The 24,624-nt window shown below is 39.3% G+C and overlaps 3 protein-coding genes across 3 annotated transcripts; 1 reads left to right on the top strand and 2 right to left on the bottom strand.

The window, feature by feature from the left end:
• Positions 1-457: 457 nt before the first annotated feature.
• On the top strand, positions 458-9,390 carry LOC138045888 (ALK tyrosine kinase receptor-like). Its single transcript, XM_068892522.1, has 2 exons — positions 458-571; positions 7,710-9,390. The coding sequence occupies exons 1-2, from the start codon at positions 549-551 to the stop codon at positions 8,905-8,907; spliced, it is 1,221 nt and encodes a 406-aa protein (XP_068748623.1). The 5' UTR covers positions 458-548; the 3' UTR covers positions 8,908-9,390.
• LOC138046459 (protein CASP-like) lies at positions 9,373-18,308 on the bottom strand. Its single transcript, XM_068893091.1, has 6 exons — positions 18,253-18,308; positions 18,093-18,167; positions 14,143-14,295; positions 11,450-11,548; positions 10,430-10,535; positions 9,373-9,501 (listed from the first exon to the last, which is right to left on the bottom strand). Exons 1-6 carry the CDS (start codon positions 18,306-18,308, stop codon positions 9,388-9,390), a joined length of 603 nt encoding a protein of 200 aa, XP_068749192.1. The 3' UTR covers positions 9,373-9,387.
• A 2,002-nt stretch (positions 18,309-20,310) lies between these two features.
• LOC138046458 (interaptin-like) lies at positions 20,311-24,354 on the bottom strand. Its single transcript, XM_068893090.1, has one exon. It carries the CDS (start codon positions 24,352-24,354, stop codon positions 20,311-20,313), a length of 4,044 nt encoding a protein of 1,347 aa, XP_068749191.1.
• Positions 24,355-24,624: the final 270 nt, after the last annotated feature.

The following is a 24,624-nucleotide window of genomic DNA, read 5'->3' as shown; positions in this document are numbered from 1 at the left end:
CGGCAAAGAAATGTATCAAAATGTAAAATGCACGTACAGAGCGTGCAGAATTATTGTTTTTGCTATTAAAACCTATTGTTATGTGGTATTTTCGAAGCCGTCGTCGTCGTCCTTGCTTAAGGTCTCTAAATGGAAACTTCTGTGAACCACTATAGCTCAATATGGCGGCCGATCGATGACAAAGGTGAATATGCTTTGTGACAAGCCAGTTTAATTAATTTCTCCATACGCAATTTAATCTCTCGCAGGATGGATTCTGTACATTTTAAAACTAAACTTGAGATTTATCAGGAAGAGTTGACAGTCAAATGCAAGCTTTTAATTTTCGGTTACTTTGAAGTGATTGACATTTTCTGAGAACTAATTTGCTCTCTTTCTACTAAGCAAATATCTCTAGACGCAGTTTGTGACAGCGGAAAATTTCTAAATTATATTACTCTTGGAAAACTTGAAAGCTTTCAACCATTGTCAGCAAATTAAGGAGCCTGTTGAACAGTGATCCATGTCAAATTAAGTTGTTCTTGCTGTTCAATCGTTTTGTGATTTTAATGAAAGAACACGAAATGAGGAGGTAAGTTGACCTTATACCTTTATCTCATAGAGAAAGGAAAATGTTTTTTCTAATCATGTCACTTTTTAACTGTAAATATTTTATACTGAAAACATTGCCACAACTGAGTGCAGTGATTGCATTCGTTCATCACAAAATCTTGGAACTGAATCTATTCAGTTCCCAAAATTCTAAGTAGCAAACTGTTTACGTTCATACATTCCTTTCTACCGTACATTTGTGAAAAAGTGGCATTCATATTTTAAATGAGCAAACACAAATGTTTTTCAAAATTCGTTTCAGTGTAAAGTTCTCTTGGTGTAAGCAGCTCGTTGAAACTGCCTCCTACTTTGCGATTCTTATTCCCTTTCTACTTTTTATAAATCTTATTCTTTGCTATAAAAATGCGCTAGCGTGATATGATACCGAAAATATTCGAAGGATGAGTTTGATTAACCTTTTCACGGAACGGCACATCCTCTATAGTTTTCTTTGGAAGTAAATTAGGAACATTTCTATAAAAGGGTTGGTCAAGAACCTTTGGCAAAAACCACTTCTGTATTCCGATAACATCAACAGTATCACAGGGGTGATTTGAAGTGAAAATCTCTCTTGTACTCCGATATCATCAAAATTATCCAAGGCCGGGGTGATTTTAAGAGGGAAACCTTAACATTATTTTCCCGGAATAATTCCAGCTGAACGCAACCTAAATCATGTACTGAAACATCAACACAATGTTGCAGACAGTTATTATTTAGACTTTATTTGATTTCCTAATAAAGGACAAATACATAAAAAAATGTTTGGAATATATCACTTCTTTTACGTCTTATAAGGCAAGAAAACGTTAAAAAATATCTCATCCGAAAAAGAAATATATTAAATGCGTTTATGTGCGATACCAATGTTTGCCAGATTTTAAACATTTCTTTAAAGCTTACGTAGCAACTCTGACATGTGTCACTCTTTTCACGAAATCTGGAATTAATTAGAAGATTAGATCGCGACCTTAAGTAGTAAGAAAACAACCGGCCATAACACGGTTTTGCTGTCTTTACACGTTTCGAAAAATCATCTGGAGGGTAAAGTCTTCTTCTGCGACAGAATGAAAGTGGTTCTGCTGACTTAACACTAACGTCACATTTATAATTGAGAGATTTTTGCTGGTCATGAAGATCAGTGTTGCTGATACATTATTAAGGAGATTGGGCTTGCCACAGCCTGACGAGTATTATTATTCTTTGGATTTCAAAACTATGCTAACTAAACACTAGATGACTCAAGTTTTAAGCCTTAATTTCAAAAAGACACTTGTTTATTTCAACTGGAATTTTCCAATTTAATGGTCCGCCATTACTCACTTTGAAATCTTGAGAGAGCTGGATCGAGGAGGAAATGACGTCAAAGACGAAATAGTTTAAGAATGCAACGCGATTGTACGCAACTGAATTAATATGCAGCATGGGAGTTTCGGGCTTTCAGATGTTTAAACTCGCGTTTTGCATATATAACGAGATGCTTCTGTGAAGCATACACTGGGTTGCCTGTGGTACGTGCTACAGAAAATCAGAAGGCACTGAATTGTGTGGTATTGAAATACAGCATTCCAGTCTCTGAAGAATAACAAATAAAAAAGAAGCGAGAAACATTGGCTTCTGGGCTGACATGTTGATAATTTTCAAGTTCCCTCACAACTTCTTTGCACCACAAGTGTGCCCTCTGAGCATCTGACAGCTTTGTAATACTAAACTTCACTGACGTCAAGCCCTGTTTCGCGGGGTTAGTGTTAGGATGGGAGACCAAAAGAATAAACCCCTCAAAAAAAACACAAGCATCTCACCCAAAATACTATTAACGCTAACAAATGCGAACTCAGCAAGGTACAGATTTCACTAGCTTGCTTTATGCAAAACAAATATTGATGAAAAAGCAAATAACTATTGAGACACAGTTTTTAGAAAGAGCAGAAGGAAGTTTCCGGGACGATCGATCGAGAATGAAATATTTACGACATGAAAACAACATTAATTTTGAACCGTGAATATCGAATATAAAAAGTTACGAGCAGCGACAAACATTTTGGGAGATTTTTGCTACGTTCAAGTAAATTGCAAAATCGAAAGTGACATGGCCGGAATTCAGCGGGCGCCGTGATTAAGTTACCGCGGCATGTTTACTCGCCAAACAGTGAAGCATCTGTGTCAAATGATGGCAAGATACCGGGTTTTTGTAAGTTTCTTTTTCTGTCAAGTGTTATAAAGTTTGACAATGAAATGAGCGAAGTCAAAACAAAGATCACAATCACCCAACTCTTGTTTATGCAAAGTCAAAATTTACTCTCCAAGACGCGTACGACGTTATTATCACCACGTAATTCTATCATTTTGGCAATAGCAGCTACTTTATTATTCATCTGCGTCACAAGTTTTCACTGATTTTGGGGCTCATTTTGTTGAAACTCAAGCACGCTTCCAACAGGCCTGTGAACCCTTCCTGCATGCTTACAGAGCAATACCAAAAAACTTCTCCCATATCACATTTCAACCTTAAGCTCGAAAATTCAATACACAACATGATATTATAATTAACAAAGGCAGAAAATACCACAGAATCCTTTTCCAGCGAAAATTTTATTGAAACAAACAACATATTTGCTCTTAGAGGCGAAAACCTCTTCCTATTTCATTGCGTGCGTGAAGACAAGAAACTGAATTGTGTCAAATTACCATGTACTTCAGGTAAATACAGCTCACTTTGATTTCGTCTCGACGGGCGATAGATTGTTGTCGAAGTCCAGTACTCGTCGCTTTTGAGATTCATGCCTAGTTTATCCAACTGACTTTCCATTATTGAGCTCCATAAGGGTATATTTTGTTTAAGGATCCACTAAAACGCCATTCGCGTTGCATGACTTTCGACGCCATTGCAGGCTAAGTTAATGATTCTACTGTGTCACGCGCACCAGAGAAATCTACGCAGTTCCACTACCCTCTCGATCCTAAGAAAATACGCGCAGAAGGCTCTATACACAAAGACACCACTTACCAGGGGAGTGACAGGCAAGACTTTTACCGACACGGAAAAAAAAAACAAACAAAATACAAAAAAATAAATAAAACAAACAAACTAAACGCAGACCTCGACTGGGTTTGCCCATAGGCAACCCAGTAATAAACTGCGTTTACACGATGAAATCTTAAAGTATTGAGTGAATGACGTCACTTTTCCCTAGATCCAACCCTTTGAGGTGCAGTCGGTCAGTATTGAACGTGTGTAATGACGGAACATGAAATCTAAGACTTACACTCAAAGTAAAGAGCCGTTGGATAAAAATCAAAGCTCAAAATTATGCCGGGCAGGTGTTAAGCAAACACACTTTCAAAATCTGAGGAAAAATAGTACAGTGTAGTACCACTTTAACAAGACGCTCTTTAAAACGTTTACTCGGAATACCATGTTGCGAGGAAGTTGGGTGATACATTTTGGAAGAGTTAGAAACAAACTGCAGGATTGAATAGTCTCTGAAGCGATGTTCAAATTTTCCAAGTATTATATGGAACAAAATAAGTAAATGTTTCTGCAGCCGATTGAAATCTGGAGGGCTCATGGCAACGGATAACGAATTGGTGAACATCGCTTAGTGTTTACAAATTAAAATCAATAGGTCACCAAGCAAAAGTAGTAGTTTGATTTGGTGCAGGTTGTTGGATCGGAAATAACATGAATCTACGCAATGCAGGGGTGATATACCTTGAAGTGAAACCAGTTGGCAAAGGGAGAGTGAAATACTACCGTAGCGAGAGAGAAAACTTGGGAAAACTAGTCTTGTAATTAATGCGGTCAAGTAAAATTTAGCCCTCCTCTTGCAAGCTACACAGGCAAACAGCTGCACAGTTTCGAAATTAACAGTGTTGTGAATAAAGCGTTGACGTCCCTGTAGGTAGCTAAAATGAAGACCGTGAAACAATTAAAAAACTGACATCCGCGGATGATGCTCGTACAAAGGACAGCTGAAAGAAAAATAAATTTCAGGCATTTCCAACAAACCGTTGCTGAGAGTTCTGCAAGATTTAGATTAACTATCCTATTCATAACATTTCCAGAAGCCTGAATCCAGCATTTTCAATCTTTAGCTGCTATTCTCGGTTTTCACATGACGTCACGGCCGCCATGTTGGAGCCCCTAAACAAAGAAACGGCGGCCATGTTGGAGCCCAGACCAAATCCTCCGGAAATTTAACTCTGTTATTATGCAAACATTTTCTTTTGTTTCCGTTGAAAAACATGGCTGTTGATCACGTGAGTTAAAACGAACAAGTGAGCTTGCACTCAGAACGTGGACTTGAGTTTCTAAATCGGCGAACGTCATTAAACGTTTCACACTGAAACCCCAACACAGCTCCCGTCGCTTTGGTTGCCGCACTGCATGTTATAAACGGATTTTCATGAACTCTGTAAGAATTGTTTGAAGCCTCGCGCGCGCAGAAATCCCCTCCAACGACACTTAACACCTCGGCTGTTATTTTGTTGTCGTTGGAAAAAGGAGTTTTCGTAATACAGGGGGGTAAAAAGTATTCAGATCAAAGGGATCAAGTGAATTGCTTTTAGCCAATGAAATCACCGCCTCGTAATTCTACTGTCCATTTTCAGACTGCACCGAACATAGTCAACCGATACCTTTCAGGTATTCCGAGTAATTATCAATAACTCAATTTATTTTGACACGCATGACTACAATGCCGTTTAACAACGATAGAGATAACGTGGATTTTGCAACAATTTAACGTTTCAGTCAGTTTATCCCAATATCACTGAGGTGTAAAAATTTCTTATTTAGGATCCTTTCATTCGCTTTTGTGTTCGTCATGTTTACTCTGCGAGATTTTAGGTTCGTTTTTTTACATGTTTGTTTTGTACCTGGAAGATGTTTATATTTTCAATTGCAACGTCTCCCTAGGGGTTCTCGCGCATAGCTTTCAACCAATGCAATTCCAGCGTCCTAATTCTATTGTGCATTTTTCTGCACTTCCGGTTTTCAAACCCATTTTAAAACTCGATATACCCTTAGGTATCCCGAGTAAAAAGGTAAAATAGACAGAAAAAAGTGAATTATAAGCCGCACTTATTTAAAACAACAGAGCAAGCTCTTCAACCTCTTTTAGACAAAAGGATCCCCTTGCAGGCAAAGTAAGGGGCAATTGCATTTCAAACGTTTATTAATTTATTTTTCGTTCTCTGCAAATAAAACAAGAAACTATTTCAAAGAAGAAATAGTGTTTCGTTTCCGGAATGGTAAGGGCAGGAGAAAAGATAAAATACTGTAGTGTGGGTCACTCGGTTTGTCATGTTTATTTCGCTTTGTCTATTCAAACTCTCGAGAAATAAAGATAGAAATTAATGTGGACGCAAACTCTCTTGGAACGGTGAGAGGCCTGTCAAAGAATATTAACCATTGAAGAGAGGAACAGATACTTGTCTATGTGCACAATACATCCAAGCATAAAGTCTACAAATACCTATTTTACCTTTAAATGTCACTGCATAAGATTTCAAATTCCGTTTTCCGTGAATCTTCCATTACTTGCGTTACACATGAACCTAGGCAGTTACCGGTACTAGATTTAAAATTACTGGTTCCTGGTTAACCCAATTTCTTACTACGACTCACCAGCGCGAAGATTACTTACATTACTCATTAACACAAAGGGTGAGATAGCTTTGGATTTTTCAACAATATATCGCTTTAATCTAACCCAACATCATTTAGATAGTCAAAACCTCATGTTTATGGCCCATTTCCTTCGCTTTTTGCTTTTCAGCATTATGATTTGCGATACTTCAGATTCACATCTTCAGAAGTTAGTTTTTACATCTCATAGATGTTTAGATTTTCAATTACAAACTCTGTTTTGATTGGCCACTCTACCTCACTATGTAAATAGTTCACCCCGAAGTCAAAACAGATACGTTTCGTTTCTGAGAAAACAAAACAAAAAGGTGGTATGGCTCATTGCAACCAGTCAAATTCGGAGGAAAAAGGAAACATGCAACGACGACTATTAATTTCTTTTCTTAGTTTCAATAACTTTGAGTTGTGTACTCTTATCCCTCACAGGATTTAAGATATCTTAAGATGTTCCAAGAACACAAAAAAATTAAGGCATAATAAACGGCATCTTACATCTCACATAATTATTTAACACATTGTGACAATGTCCAAATATGGTCATAGCGCGCTCAATATTCGTCGTGCGTACTCAACAGATATCCTGCGATATACGTAATTTCGTGCGTCGCGGAGAAAAGTGGTAGTTTTTCCACCTTTTTTTCCCAACAAACGTAGCAAACTGTGCCTTGTCATCAATATGTTGAATAATAAACAATCATCCTGCTCAATCTTGCGGAATATTGCCTGATTTTAGCCAACTCGGCCTACGGCCTCGTCGGCTAAGTATCAGGCGATATTCCGCGCGATTTCGCAGGATAATTGTTAAATATTTAGCTGTAATTGTTACGGATATGCTTGTGAGACTTGCTGTAACTAATTAAGGCAAGTGTAAAACTCTCGAAAAATGACAGATGATAAAAGGAGTAAGGGCAGTTCATGTGAAATCATTGACATAAATTATGTTAATTGAGCGTCTATATCACCATGATTTTTTCTTTGTCTATTTTAACTGCTACGCATTAAACTGTATGGAACGGGTCAAAAAGTTCCCAATAGTTGTCCAAACGCTTCATTCTCATACCTTATAGCAGCCGAATGCTTAGCTGTTAGTCCTTTGAGCTAAGAAACCGTGTTATTTCTTTTCAACCAATGGATTGCATTCACAGTGTTTAACGTTGTGGTTGCCATGAAATTTTGGTCAGCTGATTAAGTTCTCCCCTCAGAATTAGTTCGCTCAAGCCTTTCAAACATTGATTAAACGCAAAACGCGACTTGACTATAAAACCTGTGACGCATGTACAATGATTCCATATCTCATGACATAGAAATCCTGTATTTTCTTACAATTGACGCAGTTTGGGCGAAAATGAATCAATTCTCTATTCCTTCCAATATTCGCATTTACCAGTTAAAAACAATAGGCCCTCGCGAGAGCTGCGCAAATGAATCATGTAGTAATTAACACTGTTCCTTTGTTTTGTTTAACCAGGAATGAAGAGATGTGGCATTTCGTCTTCTTTTCACTTCTAATTCCTCTTTCAAGGGCTTTGTCGCGCACTGACGTCATGGGTTCTTCATTTTTTGAGACCAACACGGATTTTGCCTTATTTGGTCATGCGATATCCAATCACGTGACTAAAGGACTGGCGGCATGTTCGCATCTCTGTCTTTCCAACGGTGAATGTATCTCTTTTAACTTTAGAAGAACTGGGAAAAATTGGGGAGAAGGGTTATGTGAGCTAAACAATGACAGCTGTTGGGCAAACAAAAAACTGAGCCTTTCTCCAGAACAAGGTAATGTTTATGGAGAGTTTATTGACTTTCAAATAAACCAATACGTGTTTACGAACTTAGGAGCAAAAGGTCCAAATGGCCCTAAAAAATCACAGCTCAGTGGCTACAATGGAACCAGCTTGCAGGGTCAGATTAGCATCGACAATGGAATTCAATACTGGACCGTGCCTTACTGTGGATCCTACGTAATCGAGGCCCTAGGTGCCTCGGGAAGTAACGGTACCAGTCAAAACAACACCAACTGGAGACTTGGAGGACTGGGCGCCAGGATAAAAGGAACTTTTTACTTTAACAAAGGAACAACGTTGAAGATTCTTGTTGGTCAACGGGGTATGCCGACAAAGAACTTCATACAACGTCCAGGAGGTGGGGGTGGAGGAACGTTTGTTACTTTGAAAGATAACACTAATATCATCATTGCCGGAGGGGGTGGAGGAGGAGGAGGATTGGCGGAACCTCACTATCAGGATGGCGACCCGGGACAAGCAATTGAAAATGGAACAAAACACGGTGGGCATGACGGCCTGGGTGGCTTCCGGTACCAGACAAAGGACAAAATATTCGGCTCCAGTGACATCAAAGCAAGTTCAGGGGCAGGTTACAGCGGAGATGGAAACTCTGAGATTCCCGGGACAGAGGCTAAGAGTTTTCTCCACGGGGGCAGAGGAGGGATGCATGTCATAAACGAACTGAGAAATGGGGGATTCGGCGGAGGTGGCTACGGGATGACACACGGGGGAGGGGGTGGAGGATATTCAGGTGGAGGAGTGACCGGTACTAAGACGTCTGGAGTTTCTGGGGGAGGGGGGTCGTACAATTCTGGTTCCTTTCAGGTGAACGAGGCTGGAGTCAATGAAGGGGACGGAAAGGTCATCATCACACTTATGCTGTAAGTGTCAGATGATGACTGTAACCCGTGAAGTCTTAATCTATTCTGTTTTTGCTGTTAATTTGTGCGCATGTCCGATTTTGATAAAGAATGATTGGAAGTAACAAATGAAATATGTAATTGAAATTAACGGTGTCTATATGTCGAGGAAAATTGGCTCTGACGAGTCACCTGTATTGTATGTTGTAAGACGCACATAAGGATAAAATGAAGTCGACTGAAAAAGCCACGACATCGTTTTTTGTATAACAGGAGTTACACACCGCGCAGGCTCAACAACAAACAAATTAAATGACGACTGCAAAACGACTCAACTATTGCAAATCAAGGTTTCAAATCCGAGTATTGTAAACAAACAAAAACCTTAACTTGAAGGACAGCTATAACCGTATCCAAATCAGTTATTTGCATATTGTCTCAAACAAAACCTCAACAGTAAAAATTGAATAGTGCACATGTTTGCAATAAAAACACTGCGAGAAATTTACTCAGTTCTCAGTTCTCCTGTCGTGTATCTTCGTCCTTCCGCTCTGACTTGTGCCAGTGAAAGCAAGTGCTCATTCTTTTCTTGGTTTAATTGCGTTTCAAGTTCTGATACCTAAAAGACAGATTACAAATACCTTACAAGGCGGCCAAAAACAAAAAGAAAGCGTTAGTTCGAAAATGATAAGTAGTCTTTTAGATGTCAGTTGAGAGTCTAAAGTAATTTCACCATTGCTTTGCTTTTAAGAATTTCGCGCCACACAAACAAATTAAATCAAACGCGACTTACATACACCCATTTTTCCGTCCTTGAGGTCTGCAACATAATATTACTTCGAATTATGATTACAGTATCCGTTCGTTTCGATCATTAGAACCGGGTTTTCCGCTTTCTTTTTACGGGTAAAATGTAATTTTTTTTTCACGTCCTTTGCGATTTTGCCATAGGTTTAGAATAAATATTAGTCCTGTTGTTTTTAGCCACTCCGCGACTAGTATGCAAAGTAAAATATACAAAAGAAATTATGAGCCGTGCGCCCGCGCCCGCGCCCGCGCCCGCGCCCGCGCCCGTGCCCGTGCCCGCCTTTTTCCTCCATATGGCCACTTTGCCACTGAGACATCACTAAGACATCAATATTTTAAATTTTCTTGTAATACATCTTTGTGTAATTTGAAAAAAATCCTTCTTTTACGCAATTGTTTACGCAGGGTGTAAACTTATCAAGTCTTAGATGTTTTAGCCCTGACATTCTCTAATTTGAGCAAAAACCTGAGCATTTGTTCAACTATGGTAAGTTGTGTAAACTTATGGTTAAAATACACCATTCCCAAAGGTTCGTCTAACAACTTTACCGAAATAGATATTTTTTTAGTGAGCTATTTAACCGGGTTTCATTGTCTGTCTTCAGCATCAGATAGTACTTCTAGTGTATCGTAAAAGAATTTCCGTGCATGGAACCAACTTATAACTTTGGTCTTTGACTAACTTGTCTAGCAGTAACGAAACAAGAATATAATAATACGTAAGCTCAAAACTTACTCACTTTGAGATATAACTCCCGTAGTTTCTGAATTGTCTTGTTGTCCATTTTTTCAATGCACGGCTGAGTTCGCGGAGGTTCGCTGCATTTAGTTAAAATATTTGACTCCCTGTTAAGAGCAATAAAGCACAAATTAACAGGCTCGAGCTTCGACGTTTAAAAGCTTACGTAGCACAAAGAATCTGGCACGGCAATCCGAAATCTTGGTACCGTACCTATATTCTTCAAGAACGACACGGTAATTTTTTCGTGTAACTGAAATAGAACAAACAGAGCGAATATAAAGCACCTGTACCAGAAATTATAAGAGTGCCGTGCACATCTTTGGAGGTAACTAGATAAATATAATCGATCATTTTCAGAGGCCGAGGTTTTCAAGACGGCGTTTAAATAAGCGGCATCGGTTTGCGCGAGTCATCATTCTCAATCCCAAAGGTTAATGCTGGATTGTGTAAGGCTTGTGAGAGGATGGGAAGTACTGGTTTCGCAGGACCAAAAATGACTCGCTCTGCTAATACGCACCGGTTACAAAAACATATGCAAATGCAAATGGTATAAAAAGTCTATTTTTCATAGAAAATTCGCAATAGATCATATTCGTATTCTCAGTATTGGACTGGAACTAGCTTGCAATGGAGGCTAATGCGGGGAAATCTTTTCAAATGCAAATACTTTTCATATATTCCCCCGCATTAGCCTCCATTGCAAGCTAGTTCCAGTCCAATACTGGGAATACGAATATGGTCTATTGTAAGTGTAGTTTGAAAAAGGTATCCAAAATGGCATGCAAGTAACAAATCTCCCTTGATGAATAAAAAAATAGGTTTCTTTTTTTTAATTTCAGCGGTGAAGGACGAAAGAATACTAGCCAAAAAATATTATAGCTTTATTGTTTATACTTCAATGTTAAGATTGGCTTCCAAAAACAGCAAGGCTCACTGATTATAATCGTTGAATAACCATTTCAAAATATTATTTTTTTCTTATTAAGAATTCTTCGCTACCATCTAAAGCAGAACTTACCACCTTCCAATAGCTTCGTCAAGTAACTTTTTCAAAGTAGAAATTTCGTTTTTGTTTCTTTCTTTTAAGACTATGTTCTCCTGCTGCAGCTGATCATTTCTGTGAGAATAATTGATGGAAGACAAAATCACACTGCCTTTCTCAGTAACTTTTTGTCCTTCCTTTAGCAGCCAAGAAGCCAATGGAAAATAGAGAGCCTACACCAAGATTCCACCGAAAAAAGGTGTTTCCCCACAAAAGAGGGCCCTTGAAGCACAAAAATTGTGGGCCGTGGCTATTAAACTGTGCTATCTAACGAAGGTCTCAATGGAAGGAGGGGTGGGGATGAGGGGGGAGAGTTGCTTTCACGGCTAACCGTTAAATAATTTGCCTTTTCATGGCTAACGGTTATCCTTTTTCCGTCTCCCTTGTGTTAGTTACTAATAGCTAAGGGTCTCAGTAGACATATTGAATAGTTTAAGTCATTGGTTATCACAATGCCATTCACGATTTTGTGTTGTTCGCACGTCAAATATTGCCCAGGCCTTGACTTGTCATTGCACGCTTAGAGGAGGAAACGTTTTCTGTTTTGTCACCTCCAACGCTTTCATCAGAGTCATTTTCGTATTCCTCAACCTGGTTATTAGTAGCACTAGAGGGAGTTGGCGCGAAAACAAAAAGAGGAATGTTCGCGGCTGTCCGATACAAATGTTATAGACACCTTGTGACCTCTGTGACCTCCGCTTGGGTCTCCGTCGTCTCGGGGAAGACAGGAAACGTGGTGTTGACCTGGTCAGTTGCGAAAAACACTTTTGCAGTGGATACTGGTCGTTTTGCATACACAGCAGGTGGTAAAGCTCCTCCCTTATCCTTATAAAGCTCTCCGATATAGCTCTCTTTAGCAACAGTGCAAAGGATCTCCAACGCCTTCTTACTGCTTACAAGGAAATGTCTAAGAAAATGGGACTCCGCATTAATACATCTAAAACTGAAATCATGATTTTTGGAATCCCATCTGATTTCTTTGTTGATAATGTTAAGCTGGCAAGAGTTAACCGCTTCAAGTACCTTGGCAGCCACGTTTCAAGAAATTGCATGATGAACGAAGAGTGAAATGCTCGTATAGAAAGTGCTTCTTGTGCTGTCGGACGATTGCGTGAAAGAGTGTTTGATTGCAGAGATCTGACTTAACCACGAAGATCAAAGTATATGATTAATGTGTCACCCCCTCTTCGTCTGTATGGCAACGAAATATGGACCCTTCATCAGAAACACATAAATCAGTAAAGAACCATTCAACAGCGACATCTAAGGTTTACTCTACTGTATAAGTGGGACCACTTTGTTTCAAACGAGAAGGTCTTAGATAAAGCTAATGACGGCAGAAGACATCGGGATCAAGCTGGTCAGAAATCGCCTTTGCTAGATGGGGCAAGTCTGCTGTCTGGAAAATCATCGCCCGGTCAAAGCACTGTTATATGGAGAGTTAGCTGATGGAACCAGAAAAGAGGGACGGCCAATGCTTCGTTACAAGGAAATGCGTAAGAGCCTTTTAAGAGAGGGGAGGTTTTTGATGACTGTCGTTCTATGGTTAACGACTGCCGCAAGTGGAGACTCCTAAGCGCAACCATTTTCCAGAGGATTAACATAAGGAGAACACAGGGCTACGAAAGAACGCCTGATAGACAACCAACAACTAAATCATTACATAAACTATATAGACTCTTCGATTGTATTTTATTTACTGTGTTGTACCTGCGTCGGTGTAAGGCAATATTAAAGTTATCCTTTATGGTTTCATTTCTTACTGTCCTTTGCCTCACTGGGCGGTGGCTGTCATGCCAATCCCGCATTGCATGGGAGCATGTATTCTTATGCCGAACTTTATACCGCTGTATGGGCTTTTCTTCTCCCGTGAGATACAAACTCACAATTCCTTTCACAATACTCATAGTTTACATAGATATGAGCGGCATAAAACTGCTAAAAACACGCAACCAGCAAAGCTAATCGATTCCAGATAGTTTGGACAATTTTCTGGTCAGCCTCATTCTTAGGATTTCTCTTCTTCCTTTCAGTTGGAGCAAGAGAGTGGGAGAGAGAAAAGCAAAAAGAAGACCCCAGGAACGGAGAACGGGGAGCAAGGGAATGAAAATGGAATCGAGTGCTTTAAAGTCTCTTAAGACTGAATATTTCAAACTTTTCATAATTTAGAAAAAAAATCACACTAAATGCTCCTAATTTTTATCATGGCTAACGGTTATTTTTTGGTCATTTTCACGCTAAACGGTTATTTTTCGACGTTTCACGGCTCACGGTTAACCCCATTGAGACCCTCTTTAACTCGCTGTTTGCTTTCCATCAACTTGGCAAATAACATGTAACTTTCTAAAATAATAAGTAACCGGTGCGGAACAATTGGATATTACTCCAACGACAGCAAATGTTATTTTCTCATTTTACCCCAAGGCAGCAACACAGTCTCACGCTCAACAAGTTGTCCATTGATAATTCTGGGGGCTTCATTTGCGCCGGCGCAATTCCCCTTCTTCACCACTAACCCCACGCCTTTTTGACCAATCCTTGTTACGTTTTAAAAAGAACAGACACTGCATAATGCGGCCGGAGTTTTCCTTTACGCAGCTGAACTCAAGAGCTGCCCTACACTGTGGAAAGTAAAATTTCACAGACAAGCTAAAAACAGTGTTTAATACCTGTGAGCTATCGACTGATGGTAGTTAACCTCGTTTCTAAGTGAGCTTTCCAACTCCTTGATTTTCAGCTGACATTCTCTGAGGCTCATCTCCTTTGCTGTAGTCTCAACTCTGAGATCATAGAATTCTCTATTTTTCTCGTCCAGTTGTTTTCTACATCAGTTAAAGAAAGCACGTCAGGGTTGCAAACTTCAAAAGCTTATTGCTTGCTACCTTTGTTAAAGTACCCCTGTGATCAAAAAAACCACTTCCTTTTTTCCTTCAGATTTTGAAAGTGTGTTTGCTTAACACCTGACTAGCAAAATTTTGAGCTTTTGATCCAAAGAAAAGTATGAATTGATTTTTTGGTCACAGGGGCACTTTAAATGTCCTTTATCTGGGGGAAAGCCGAGAGTGTAATTGGAGTTAAGCGTGGCGAGCGTGAAGTTCAGAGACATTTTCCCTTGCTAATTACGTTGTGTAATGGCAATTCTTTTTATGTAAACATATAAATCCTTTAAAGCCAATTTAATTTTGAGATTTACACGTCCAGCTACTGATTGTAGTGAACTATTTCAGTCTAGTACCAGGCAGAACCATTCTCGAACTCTAAAGCCTTATTACTCCACGCATAGTTAACAGATGTAGGCTGGTTATGAAACTCGACAAGTTTCTTTGTTTCATGTTATAGTTCGCTTTTTTGGCCTTGACCCTGCACAAAACCCGACAAAAACACGCTATTTTCGGCAGGATAACCAATCAGAAGCTTCGACTAATTTATTCGAAATTAATTTGCGAACCAAAAACAAAAGATTGTGCAGGGTCATGGTCGGTTCAACATCTAATTGCGACTGTATTGTTCCTGCTTTTGAAATTCCCAAGGTTTCAGTCCCTAGATTAACTATGCTCTACGAACGGAATGCTCTAAACAATCATTCTTTCCATGCACTGTCCCAAAGGGAATACCTTGCTTGCAGAGGTCGTTCTGTGACAACAATAATAATAATAATAATAATAATAATAATAATAATAATAATAATAATAATAATAATAATAATAATAATAATAATAATGAGGCAAAGGAACCGAGAGAGTATAAGAGGAGTGCAAAGCAGGAAACAGAACAGGAAGCTTTAAGAATTAATTATATCAAGTTCCACATAGACAAGAATGTACTATGTAGAATCTCCTATGTGTAGGATGTGTGGACAGAGAGGATAAAGTGTAAACCATCTAGCAAGTGAGTGCAACTGTGCGGAAAGGTAGAACTTGAGCAGACCGATAAGTGGTACAAACACACCCCAGAGCGAATGTTGGAAAACGAAGGTTTCAAAGTTCTGTGGGATTTTAATGTACAGTGTGACAGGATAGTTGAAGCTCGAAGACCGGACATTGTCTTTGTTAATAAGCAAGCAAAGGAGGCCATGATCGTTGACGTCGCCATTCCAGGGGATGCGCGAGTAAAAGACAAAGAACTGGAGAAAATAGAGAAGTACCAACTTCTTAGGGAAGAAATAAGAAAGTTATGGAAGCTGAAGAAAGATGGAAGCTGAAGAAAGTAACTGCAGTGCCAGTTGTGATCGGAGCATTAGCGGCTGTATCTGATAAGTTTGAAAAACACATCGAAAAGCTTGGCACCACAATCAGACTTAAAGTGATCCAGAAAACTGCTCTCTTTTGGGAACGGCTAGACTCCTAACGAACGTTTTGTCCCTTTAGGGAATCAGGAGAGGACCCCTTTTGGGAACTTTAGGAACTTGTTGTTACTCGCTCTCAAGAGAAACAATTGACCAGGCCAGGAGCACCTTTTAGGCCTGTGATGTTACATCGCAATAATAATAATAATAATAATAATAATAATAATAATAATAATAATAATAATAATAATAATAATAATAATAATAATAATAATAATATAATAGCAGGGTGCAGTGCAATCGTTCAATCACAGTATCTGGCGAGGCACAATAAGGTCCTCAAACTCTTGTTCTTTGAGATGCTAAGATCCCTGGACCTCGTCTCGACTATAGCTCCTTGGTACTCCCAAGCTCAACCAAAGCCGAAGTACGAAAATGATCTGGCAGTGGCATATTGGGACGTCCCCTTTAATGCGGATACCACACACGTCAAGGCAAACAGAATCGATGCAACTATCATCGACAAGAAGAGAAAGGAAGTTAAGCTGTTGGAAATGAGCTGCCCTTGGGTAGAAAATAGAGAGGAGAAGGCTACGGAGAAAACCAACAAGTAAAGTCCACTCCGCTGAGAATTACAGTAAAGATATCCTGACTACCAAGTGATGCACCATAGCATCATCATTGAGGTCCTTGGAGGATACTCCTTAGACCTAACCAACACTTGGAGATAGATATAGATCAGTCGTAGCACAGATGCAGAAATCTGTACTTACAAGCTCTTTGCATATCGCCCGCTCGTTTAAAGTTTTAACGTGCTAGGAAGCTGCCTCATTTATAGATTAAATTATCAGGCAATATATTAGTGCAAGTTTTTTAAATAAATAAATAAATTAATTAATTAATTAATGTTTCTCTAGGAATACAACGTTTAGGACGTTTTATGAGCTAGCATCAGGTTTAGTAATATCTGAAGTTGTTTGTTTAGCACGTATGAGTTTTAGTTATTTCTTAAGTTTTTTGATTAGCATGTATGGCTTAGGGTGCGTTCGATTGACCCTATTCCGTAATACGAATACGTGGAGTGATAATTTAAAACGTTATATCTGACATTTTGAAGCAACAAGGATAATAAAGATATGTTTAAAATAGCAATTTAACAGTTGTTTGACAATTTTAATGTGAATCTCCGTAAAAACGAAGGATTTCAAACTTTTATTCCATGTATTCCTATCCCGGAATACGGTCAATCAAACGCATCCTACGCAGCCTAAGGGTGCGTTCGATTGACCCTATTCCGGAATAAGAATACGTGGAGTGATGATTTAAAACTGTATGTTTGGCGTTTTGAAGCAACAAGAATAATAAAAATATGTTTAAAATAGCATTTTAGCGGGTGTTTGACGATTTTAACGTGAATCTCCGTAAAAGCAAAGGATTTCTTTGAGAAATCTAAATCGCTGATCGGCATTCCGCTATTATTCACATTCCATGGCTTTTAAAATTAAAGATTCCAACTGTCTAAAACCACCAGATGACACAATGATGAAGTTCTTAAAAGGCTTTACCGTTTAGCTCACTTGTAGGACATTCCCTTAGCCAGCCTGTACCAGACACAATTTCGGCCGGGAACAGTCTGCAGCATCGATGCGCAGATAGCTATAAACAATTGTTATTATATACTCAACATAACAGAGTATCGCGTTTCTGATTGCTCAATGACGAATGCATAAATAGGTTATAGAGCGCTTTCACTCACGTAACAAAAATAAATGCAAATTTGATGAAACAAAAGAAACCATTTGCATGCAATAGAGTTCAATTCCCAGAGCATTAGTTTGGAACACCAACATGGCCGCCGTTTCTTTGTTTTGGAACACCAACATTGCTGCCGTGACGTCATGTGAAAACGCTCTATAGAGTGCAATAGAAATTATCAGTCGCTATGGAAACAGAGCGATGGAATAATTTTATTGAGTATATAATAAAAAAATCTTATGAACTCGCATTTCGTGATTTATGGTCAATCGTGATGTTTTGAAAATCCTCGCGCTCATAGCTCGTACAACATCATTTGTGCCCATAAATCACGATATGAACGCGCGTTCATACGAGGGGTGTTAAGGACTTGAGGTAACACAAACGCAAACGTACAAACAATTTAAGCAAGCAATGGACAATTTGAGCATCTGGAAAACCTCCAGTTTAATTGGTATTTGCGAGTGCAAGAAGCTCTTTTCTTCTCATTCTGAGGGAAAACTATATTCCAAATTGGACATCGCTGTAGCACCGGACACGATACAAGTGAATACCAATGTAAGCTATTGGGATTCTTACTTGACTAATTCCAGCTCAGCTTGTTTCGCTGTAGTTTCAACATCAAGTTTGCTCTTCAGCTGAAGTGAAAATGATCTATACCAATTAATCAACTCTATCTAAGTGTCACTGTTTTAAGCTAATACAAGCTACTTGGACTCTGAAAACCAGTATCCCTCACCTCTTTACAACCTCTAATTTCGTTGGAATGATATAAGATGCATCTCTATAGGCCATTTTTGAAATATCAAATATTCAGCTTGATAGTGAGGCAGTGAGGACAAAAACAACAGAAACACGTTGGAATGAATCTGGAAAAAAACTTGCATATCATCCACTTTCCTTTGTCTTTGTCCTCTAAAGCTCTTTTTCAAGCTGAATTTTAATATATCGAAAAAGGCCTATTGTGTTTAGGACGAGATTCCATTGTTTTGACTGTATATTTTCCGTGCGGTTTTGGCTAAAATGGATGACTCAAAAGTACCTTCTTGAGCCCACGGTGCACCAAACCCAAGAGACCATGTTGTCACTTGCAGCGACTGCTGACCGGAAGAAGGTCCTGTCAGGTCATTCCTTTTAACCGTCACCTTTCCGTGCTTATGAGGGACCTTAAACCTATTGTAAGTGGCGTTCTCGTAGCTACCTATTGTTTTTCGAACCAATCACGACAGCTGTTGTGAGAGCTGCTTCCTGAAAACTTGTTTAAATTCAATATATTGACTGAAAAAAAAAAAACAAACAAAAAGGCAAAAATGCTCACTAAACACAAAATTTATACGCTTTATGCGTAGTTTAAGTAGGTTGGGAGTGCTTGCCAAGGTAAAACGGAAACCACGCGTCATCTGGCCAAAAATTGCTAAAAATTTAGTCGTGCAGACCGTTCTGTACAATTCTCGGACTGAACTGCAAATTTGGGCGGCATAAAAAAAGGCAATAAAGTGAGCACGCTGTATTGACTAGTACTACATGCAAGTTTGCGCAGTTCATGGTTTTGTACTATTTTGACGCACGCTCTATTCCATAGACTATTTTCCCAATCCCATAACGCAGTCCTTTTTGAGTTTTTTTTTACATAAAAATAATGAAAGTTAATTACTCTTGGGACTGTATTATGCTTCAGTGAACTGGATAGCCATTGCGTTAATGCAAATAACCCCTAAAATAAACTGTATTATGGGATTTGCGAAAATAGAGAACGCACGTTTCTTTCTAAAATCCCGCGCACTTTCTCATCAGATTTTCTAGGTCCATAATGGCATGCACAGTCACAAAGACACCTAATAAGACATATTTTTTACTGACTGGAAAGATACCTTAGCGTTGACGGACTGCAAATCTCGGACCTCTTTTGTCAGAGTGTTCTTTTCCTCTATCTGACCTTTCAATTGCCATTTCGTTGTCTTTAAGGAATCTTTCGTCTTAAGTAGAGACCCTATCAGAATAAGACGTTTTAATTCAAATTACAGGTCCTTTAGCGCCCAGTGGTACATACAGTGGGAATAACACTATTCTGAAAATGTAACAGCAGAGTTTTTCAGATGATACCAACATGGCATTCGGCAATGGTTCAGGAAGCGCCGATGAACCAGACCACAGAGAAAACAACAAGCTTTTATCCCTTATCGAACGCCAGCATTTCAAATAGTCGATTCGATATATTGAAACTCTCTTTAGGTTTAATGCACATTTTTCGAAAGTGCTTAGGTACGGAAAAGCAAAACACGTCCTCCACTCATTAGACAGCCGTGGGCTAGCTCACCTGTTGCAGCACCGGACTACCGAGTAGGAGGTCGAGGGCTTGAATTATACAACAGGTCCACTATCTAAATCCAAGAGAAAATGAGAGGACAGAGAAGGAGGCTCCCGGTCCAGCCCTTGGGATATGTCATGTCCACGAAAGTTATTTTTAGACGAGCGGAAGTCTTCCGAGACGTTCGCATGCAGGTCAACCTCGGTCCGATGTTTGAAAGAACAAATATATTCATCAGCCTTCCACGCGCGCCATCATTTTCTCTTTTCACTAAGAACCTGAGAGCAAGGCAAGACTGCATGCGGACGTCTCAGAAGACAGACTTCCGCTATAACAAAGACTTCCGCTCGTCTAAAAATAACTTTCGTGGACATAACATATCCCGGCCAACGCCTTGAGCCTCCCTCTCTGTCCCCTCATTTTCTCTTGATGGTGCAGAAATGCTAAGCTACAATCATATCATGACAAATTTCACTACGTGCATTGGATTTAAATATAAATATGGCAATGAATGCCTCTTTCACCTTGAGTGGTCCTTAACTTCACTGGATACATATCCATATCTTTCAGGGCAGCCTCCAAAATCGATTTATCTTTGCTTAGCGACTCGATTTCTGCACACATCTCTCTTTCCTTCTTTAACAGATCCACTACACACTTCTTGTCAGCATCCAGTTTTCTTTGACATCTGCTAAGTTGCGATTTGAGCGCTTCATTGTCTTGTTTTAGTCGGCAGATTACGTTTTCTGCACTATTCAGAGTTTTCTCCTTTCCAGACAACACATTTTCCAATTTCTGTTTCATGTTGGAAGCAGAGTTTCTAAACTCTTCAAAAGTTTTCAGAAGATTATCTCTCTCGTCCACCGCGCGAGCTAAATTGTTCTCCAAACCTTCAGTCGCGTAATGTAAACGATTGTTTTCCTTTTCTGCAGCTACCAGTGATTTTCCAGCTCCACGCAAGCTTTCATCCTTCTCCAACACAGAGATTCTCAGGCTTTCGACTTCCTTCATTAAAAACTCTTTTGATACTTCAGCGGATTTAAGAGCGGAGTTGAGATCTACAATCTGAGCAGACCTCTGCTCTAATTCTTTATCTAGAGAAGAACGTTTTCTTTGGAAGATTGCATTTTCGTTTTCCAAATCTTTAACAAGGGCGTTCATATTAGTTTTAGTATTTTCTTCGGCTTGCCTCGCCATTCCCAGCTCACTCAACAAGCTTTCCTTTTCTTTGTTTGCCATGAGAAGAATATCTTCTTGCTTGTCTAGTTCGTTGTGTAAATGATCTATTTTTTCATTTAATTGACGTGACTCTTCCACCCACGATGTTTTGAGATTTTCGTATTCAGAGTGAAGCTCGTCATTCTGGGACTTTGCATCTTCAAGCTTTGAGACAAGAGCCCTAACATTCAATTCTTTCTCTTTAAGACTTGCTATAAGATCTTGAACAGCACCTTTCAGGTCTCCTTCTCTCTTTAAAGCTCCTTCAATCTCTTTTCTTTGCACACTTACAGTCTCTTGTAGTTCTGTAACCATCTTATCAAGCTGAACCTGATTGAGTCTAATTTCTTCCAGAAGCAAAGAACGTTCCTCAGATTCGGCCTTTTTGCTTTCGTAGTCTCTCTTCAAATTAATTATTTCTGTATCTTTTTCATTTAACTTCATTTGCAATGTAGCCACATTTTCTTCAAGCATTTCTTGTTTCTTGGCCGTTTCGAAATCGTTCTTTTTCAGGATCTTGATCTTGTGCAGCAAAACTGCAACTCTTCCATCTTTCTCATCGGCAGTTTGCTTCTGTTTCTCTATATCTTGAAGTAACCTTTCTTTTTCTTCCATTACACAAACTCTTTCATACTCCGCTGATTCAAGCATTCCTTGAATTTCCTGAAAATTTTCTCGTAGACTTGAAAATTCGTTGTGTATTTCTGTAAGCTTTCTTTCAGATTCCTCAAGCTTCTCTGTCAATTCACTGAGATTTTGCTCCTTCTGCTCGAGTTCGACGTTTTGGTACGACAATTTCTCCTGAAATTCCTGGACTTTGGTTCGCTCATTTCTCAAAAGTACCTCACACTTTTCTATTTCCTCTTCCTTCGACCTCTGCTTTTTTTCAAAGTCTGCTGCGGCTTTGGCCATATTTCCTTCCATCTTCTCCAATTCTTTTCTTCGATTATCTAAATCTTTTTTAACTTCGAACATGTTGTTTTCAAGCGCTCTGCACTCATCCTGTACAATTCCCAAGTCGCGGTTAAGTTTGGCTTCATTCTCGCCAGATTCTTGGATGAAGGAGGCCAAATTTACTCTCAAATCTTCAGCATCTTTAGTTGAGTTTTCCAGTTCCTTCTCTAAGGCGGAAATCTTTTCGTGTTTAATTTGAAGATTCTGGCTGTACTTAAAAGCGTTTTCTTGAATGATCTTTTTCAGCTTTTCCGCAACGTCTTCTCGCTGTTTAAATCCGTTTTCTGTTGACTGTAGAATGTTTTTGATTTCGGCAGCACAATTATCTTCTAGTTGGTGCAGTCGACCCTGTAGGTCTTCGATTTCTTTTTCAGCGGTCGTCAGCATCTCGTTTTTCCTTCTTAAATTACTCTCCAATTGCAAGATGTTCTCCATTTTTGAAGCCAGGCTTTTCTCTAGTGATTCCTTCACGGAACGATATTCAACAGTTGTTTCCTCCAGCAGTTTTTGGAGTTTATTAATTTCAGCATCTTTCCACCCAAATCTTTCCTCAATGGATCTCTTCACATCAATAACAAGATCATCTTTTGCTTTTATAGCTTCCCGCCAAATTTTATCGCGCCTATCTATTTCAAATTTTTGATCAGTGTTCGTTTTTTCCAATTTTTGTCGCAGTTCCTCGAGTTCTTGTTCTTTTATAGTTACAGCATGTTTGAAAGACCTTTCCACTGCCTCTTTTTCATTCTTTTCTCGCACATGTTTCCCGTTTAAAAGTTCCAATTCCTGCGACAGTTGTTCTAGCTCCGCCTCCAGATTATTTTCATTTTGCTTTGCATCTTTTAGCAATCTTGTCAAGCTTGCAATGTCGTTTTCACGCTCATCTAGATTAGTTTTAAGTTCTTCGTTTTCTTTTTGAGATTCCTCGTACTTTAATCTCAGATCTCCTATTGTTGTCGTGGCATTCGCATCCATTATCTCCTTTTGCTCTTTTTCCAAAGCAAATTCCTTCTCAGAAATCTTTAACTCCTCTTTCAACACATTCATCTCTCTGTCCCTCTCTCGAATGGCTGATTCCAAATTCTTTTGTGAATGAAAACAGTCCGTATTTTCTTCCCGCAATTGGCGAATTACCTCTTCCTGTGTTATTCGGAGAGATTCCACTGACTTAAATTTGCATTCCAATTCGAAGAGACTATTGCTTTTCGTTTCTAACTGATCTCGGAGGTGTTTCGCCTCTCTTTCCAACGTGTTCCGCTCCTCCTCGATAAGCTTCGTGGCCGATTTCCAATTTTCTAGATCCTGCGTCAGCGAATCAAATTCCTTTTGCAACAGTTCTTTGTCATGAGATTCGCTCTCATACTTTGCCTGTACATCAGCAAGCTCGCCTTTCTTTGCTCGAATATCTGTCGCCAGAGCTACGAAGTCTTTATCCAAAAAGCACTTCTCAGATTTAAGGGCTCTCATCTTCTTTAACAAAGAAGTTAGTTTCGTTTTCAGATCTCCGCTGCTTTCTTCATCTAACCATTTTTGCGTCAACTGCGACTCGATCCAAAGTAGTTTAGATGACATTTCTTCGATCTGTACGTCTTTTAGTTGATTTTCTTGTTCTTTTGACTTCAGCTGGTTGATTGACGACTCCTTCAACATTGCAATTTGCCTTTCCTTCTCCTTCACTACACTATCAAAAACAACTTTAGTGTTTTCACTATCTTTGTTTCGGTCAGCTATAGTCTCCGATAAAAGAACTTGTAGTTTTTCTATCTTGTGTCCTAAAGCTTTGATTTCCTGCTCACTTGACCGTTTTATTACTTCAATCTCCGCTTCTTTGTCTGCTATCCTCTTCTGGTATGAGCTTAACATTTCCCTTCCTTGGGCATTCGATTTTTTCGCCTCTTCAAGCCAGATGCGCAACCGCGTAATTTCTGCATCTTTAGCACGAAGTCTACTTTCGGTTGATTTCTCTACTGACGCAAGGATCTCTTCTTTGGTTCCTGATAGATCATTTAAAGTTCTCTTCAGTTCAGAAATCTCGTTGTTCCTTGCACTCAGTTCACTTTCGTAAGTTATTCTCATTTCATGGACATCCACCTTCCTCGATTCTATCGCCTCCTTCAGCGCCTCCTCAAGTTTTGCCACCTCGTTTGCTTTGTTCTTATATTCCTCTTGCCAGTAGCTCCGGATCTCCATGAGTTCTTTTTCTCTGTCATCAAAGATGTCTTTTGAAGTTTTGGTCGCAAAATTTCCATCATTCCGTCCTTTTGAAGGTCCAGGAGGGCTTCTCGCGACATCGTCATTTCGAGGAAAACAACCAAGTTGATTATCAAGTGCGAATACGTCTTTCGCTCTCGGACTCAGTGTCATGTTTGCTCGTTTCTCCCAAAATTCGAGATTAGTTGAATATTTTTTACGCCTGGACAATTCATATTGATCGACAACGCGTCTGTGACGTAACAGTCTCTATTTCGCGCGCGTGCTTGACAAAAATTCGTCGAATTAGAATTTCCCATGACACAGGGTTTAGTTCCATTCTATAAATCGCTAACCAATGAAAAGAACCACAGACAATGAAATTTCCCGATCAAAACGAAAAAAAACTGAGCCAGGGAAAACGGCAGGGGAAACACGAGTTGG

The sequence above is a fragment of the Montipora capricornis genome, chromosome 4, assembly GCF_036669925.1.
Source record: "Montipora capricornis isolate CH-2021 chromosome 4, ASM3666992v2, whole genome shotgun sequence".
Lineage (NCBI taxonomy): Eukaryota > Metazoa > Cnidaria > Anthozoa > Scleractinia > Acroporidae > Montipora > Montipora capricornis.
The sequence above is the reverse complement of the archived record's forward strand: the minus strand, read 5'-3'. Positions and strand labels throughout refer to the sequence as shown.

What these genes read in the sequence shown, in the direction of transcription:
- LOC138045888 (XM_068892522.1), top strand. Translation starts at nt 549, where the DNA reads ATGAAAGAACACGAAATGAGGAG. An exon ending in AAAGAACACGAAATGAGGAG is followed by an intron (nt 572 to 7,709) that starts GTAAGTTGACCT and finishes TTGTTTAACCAG; the next exon opens with GAATGAAGAGATGTGGCATT.
- LOC138046459 (XM_068893091.1), bottom strand. Translation starts at nt 18,308, where the DNA reads ATGGCCTATAGAGATGCATCTTATATCATTCCAACGAAATTAGAGGTT. An exon ending in GCTGAGCTGGAATTAGTCAA is followed by an intron (nt 14,296 to 18,092) that starts GTAAGAATCCCA and finishes TAACTGATGTAG; the next exon opens with AAAACAACTGGACGAGAAAA. An exon ending in CATCAGTCGATAGCTCACAG is followed by an intron (nt 11,549 to 14,142) that starts GTATTAAACACT and finishes TTATTCTCACAG; the next exon opens with AAATGATCAGCTGCAGCAGG.
- LOC138046458 (XM_068893090.1), bottom strand. Translation starts at nt 24,354, where the DNA reads ATGACACTGAGTCCGAGAGCGAAAGACGTATTCGCACTTGATAATCAA.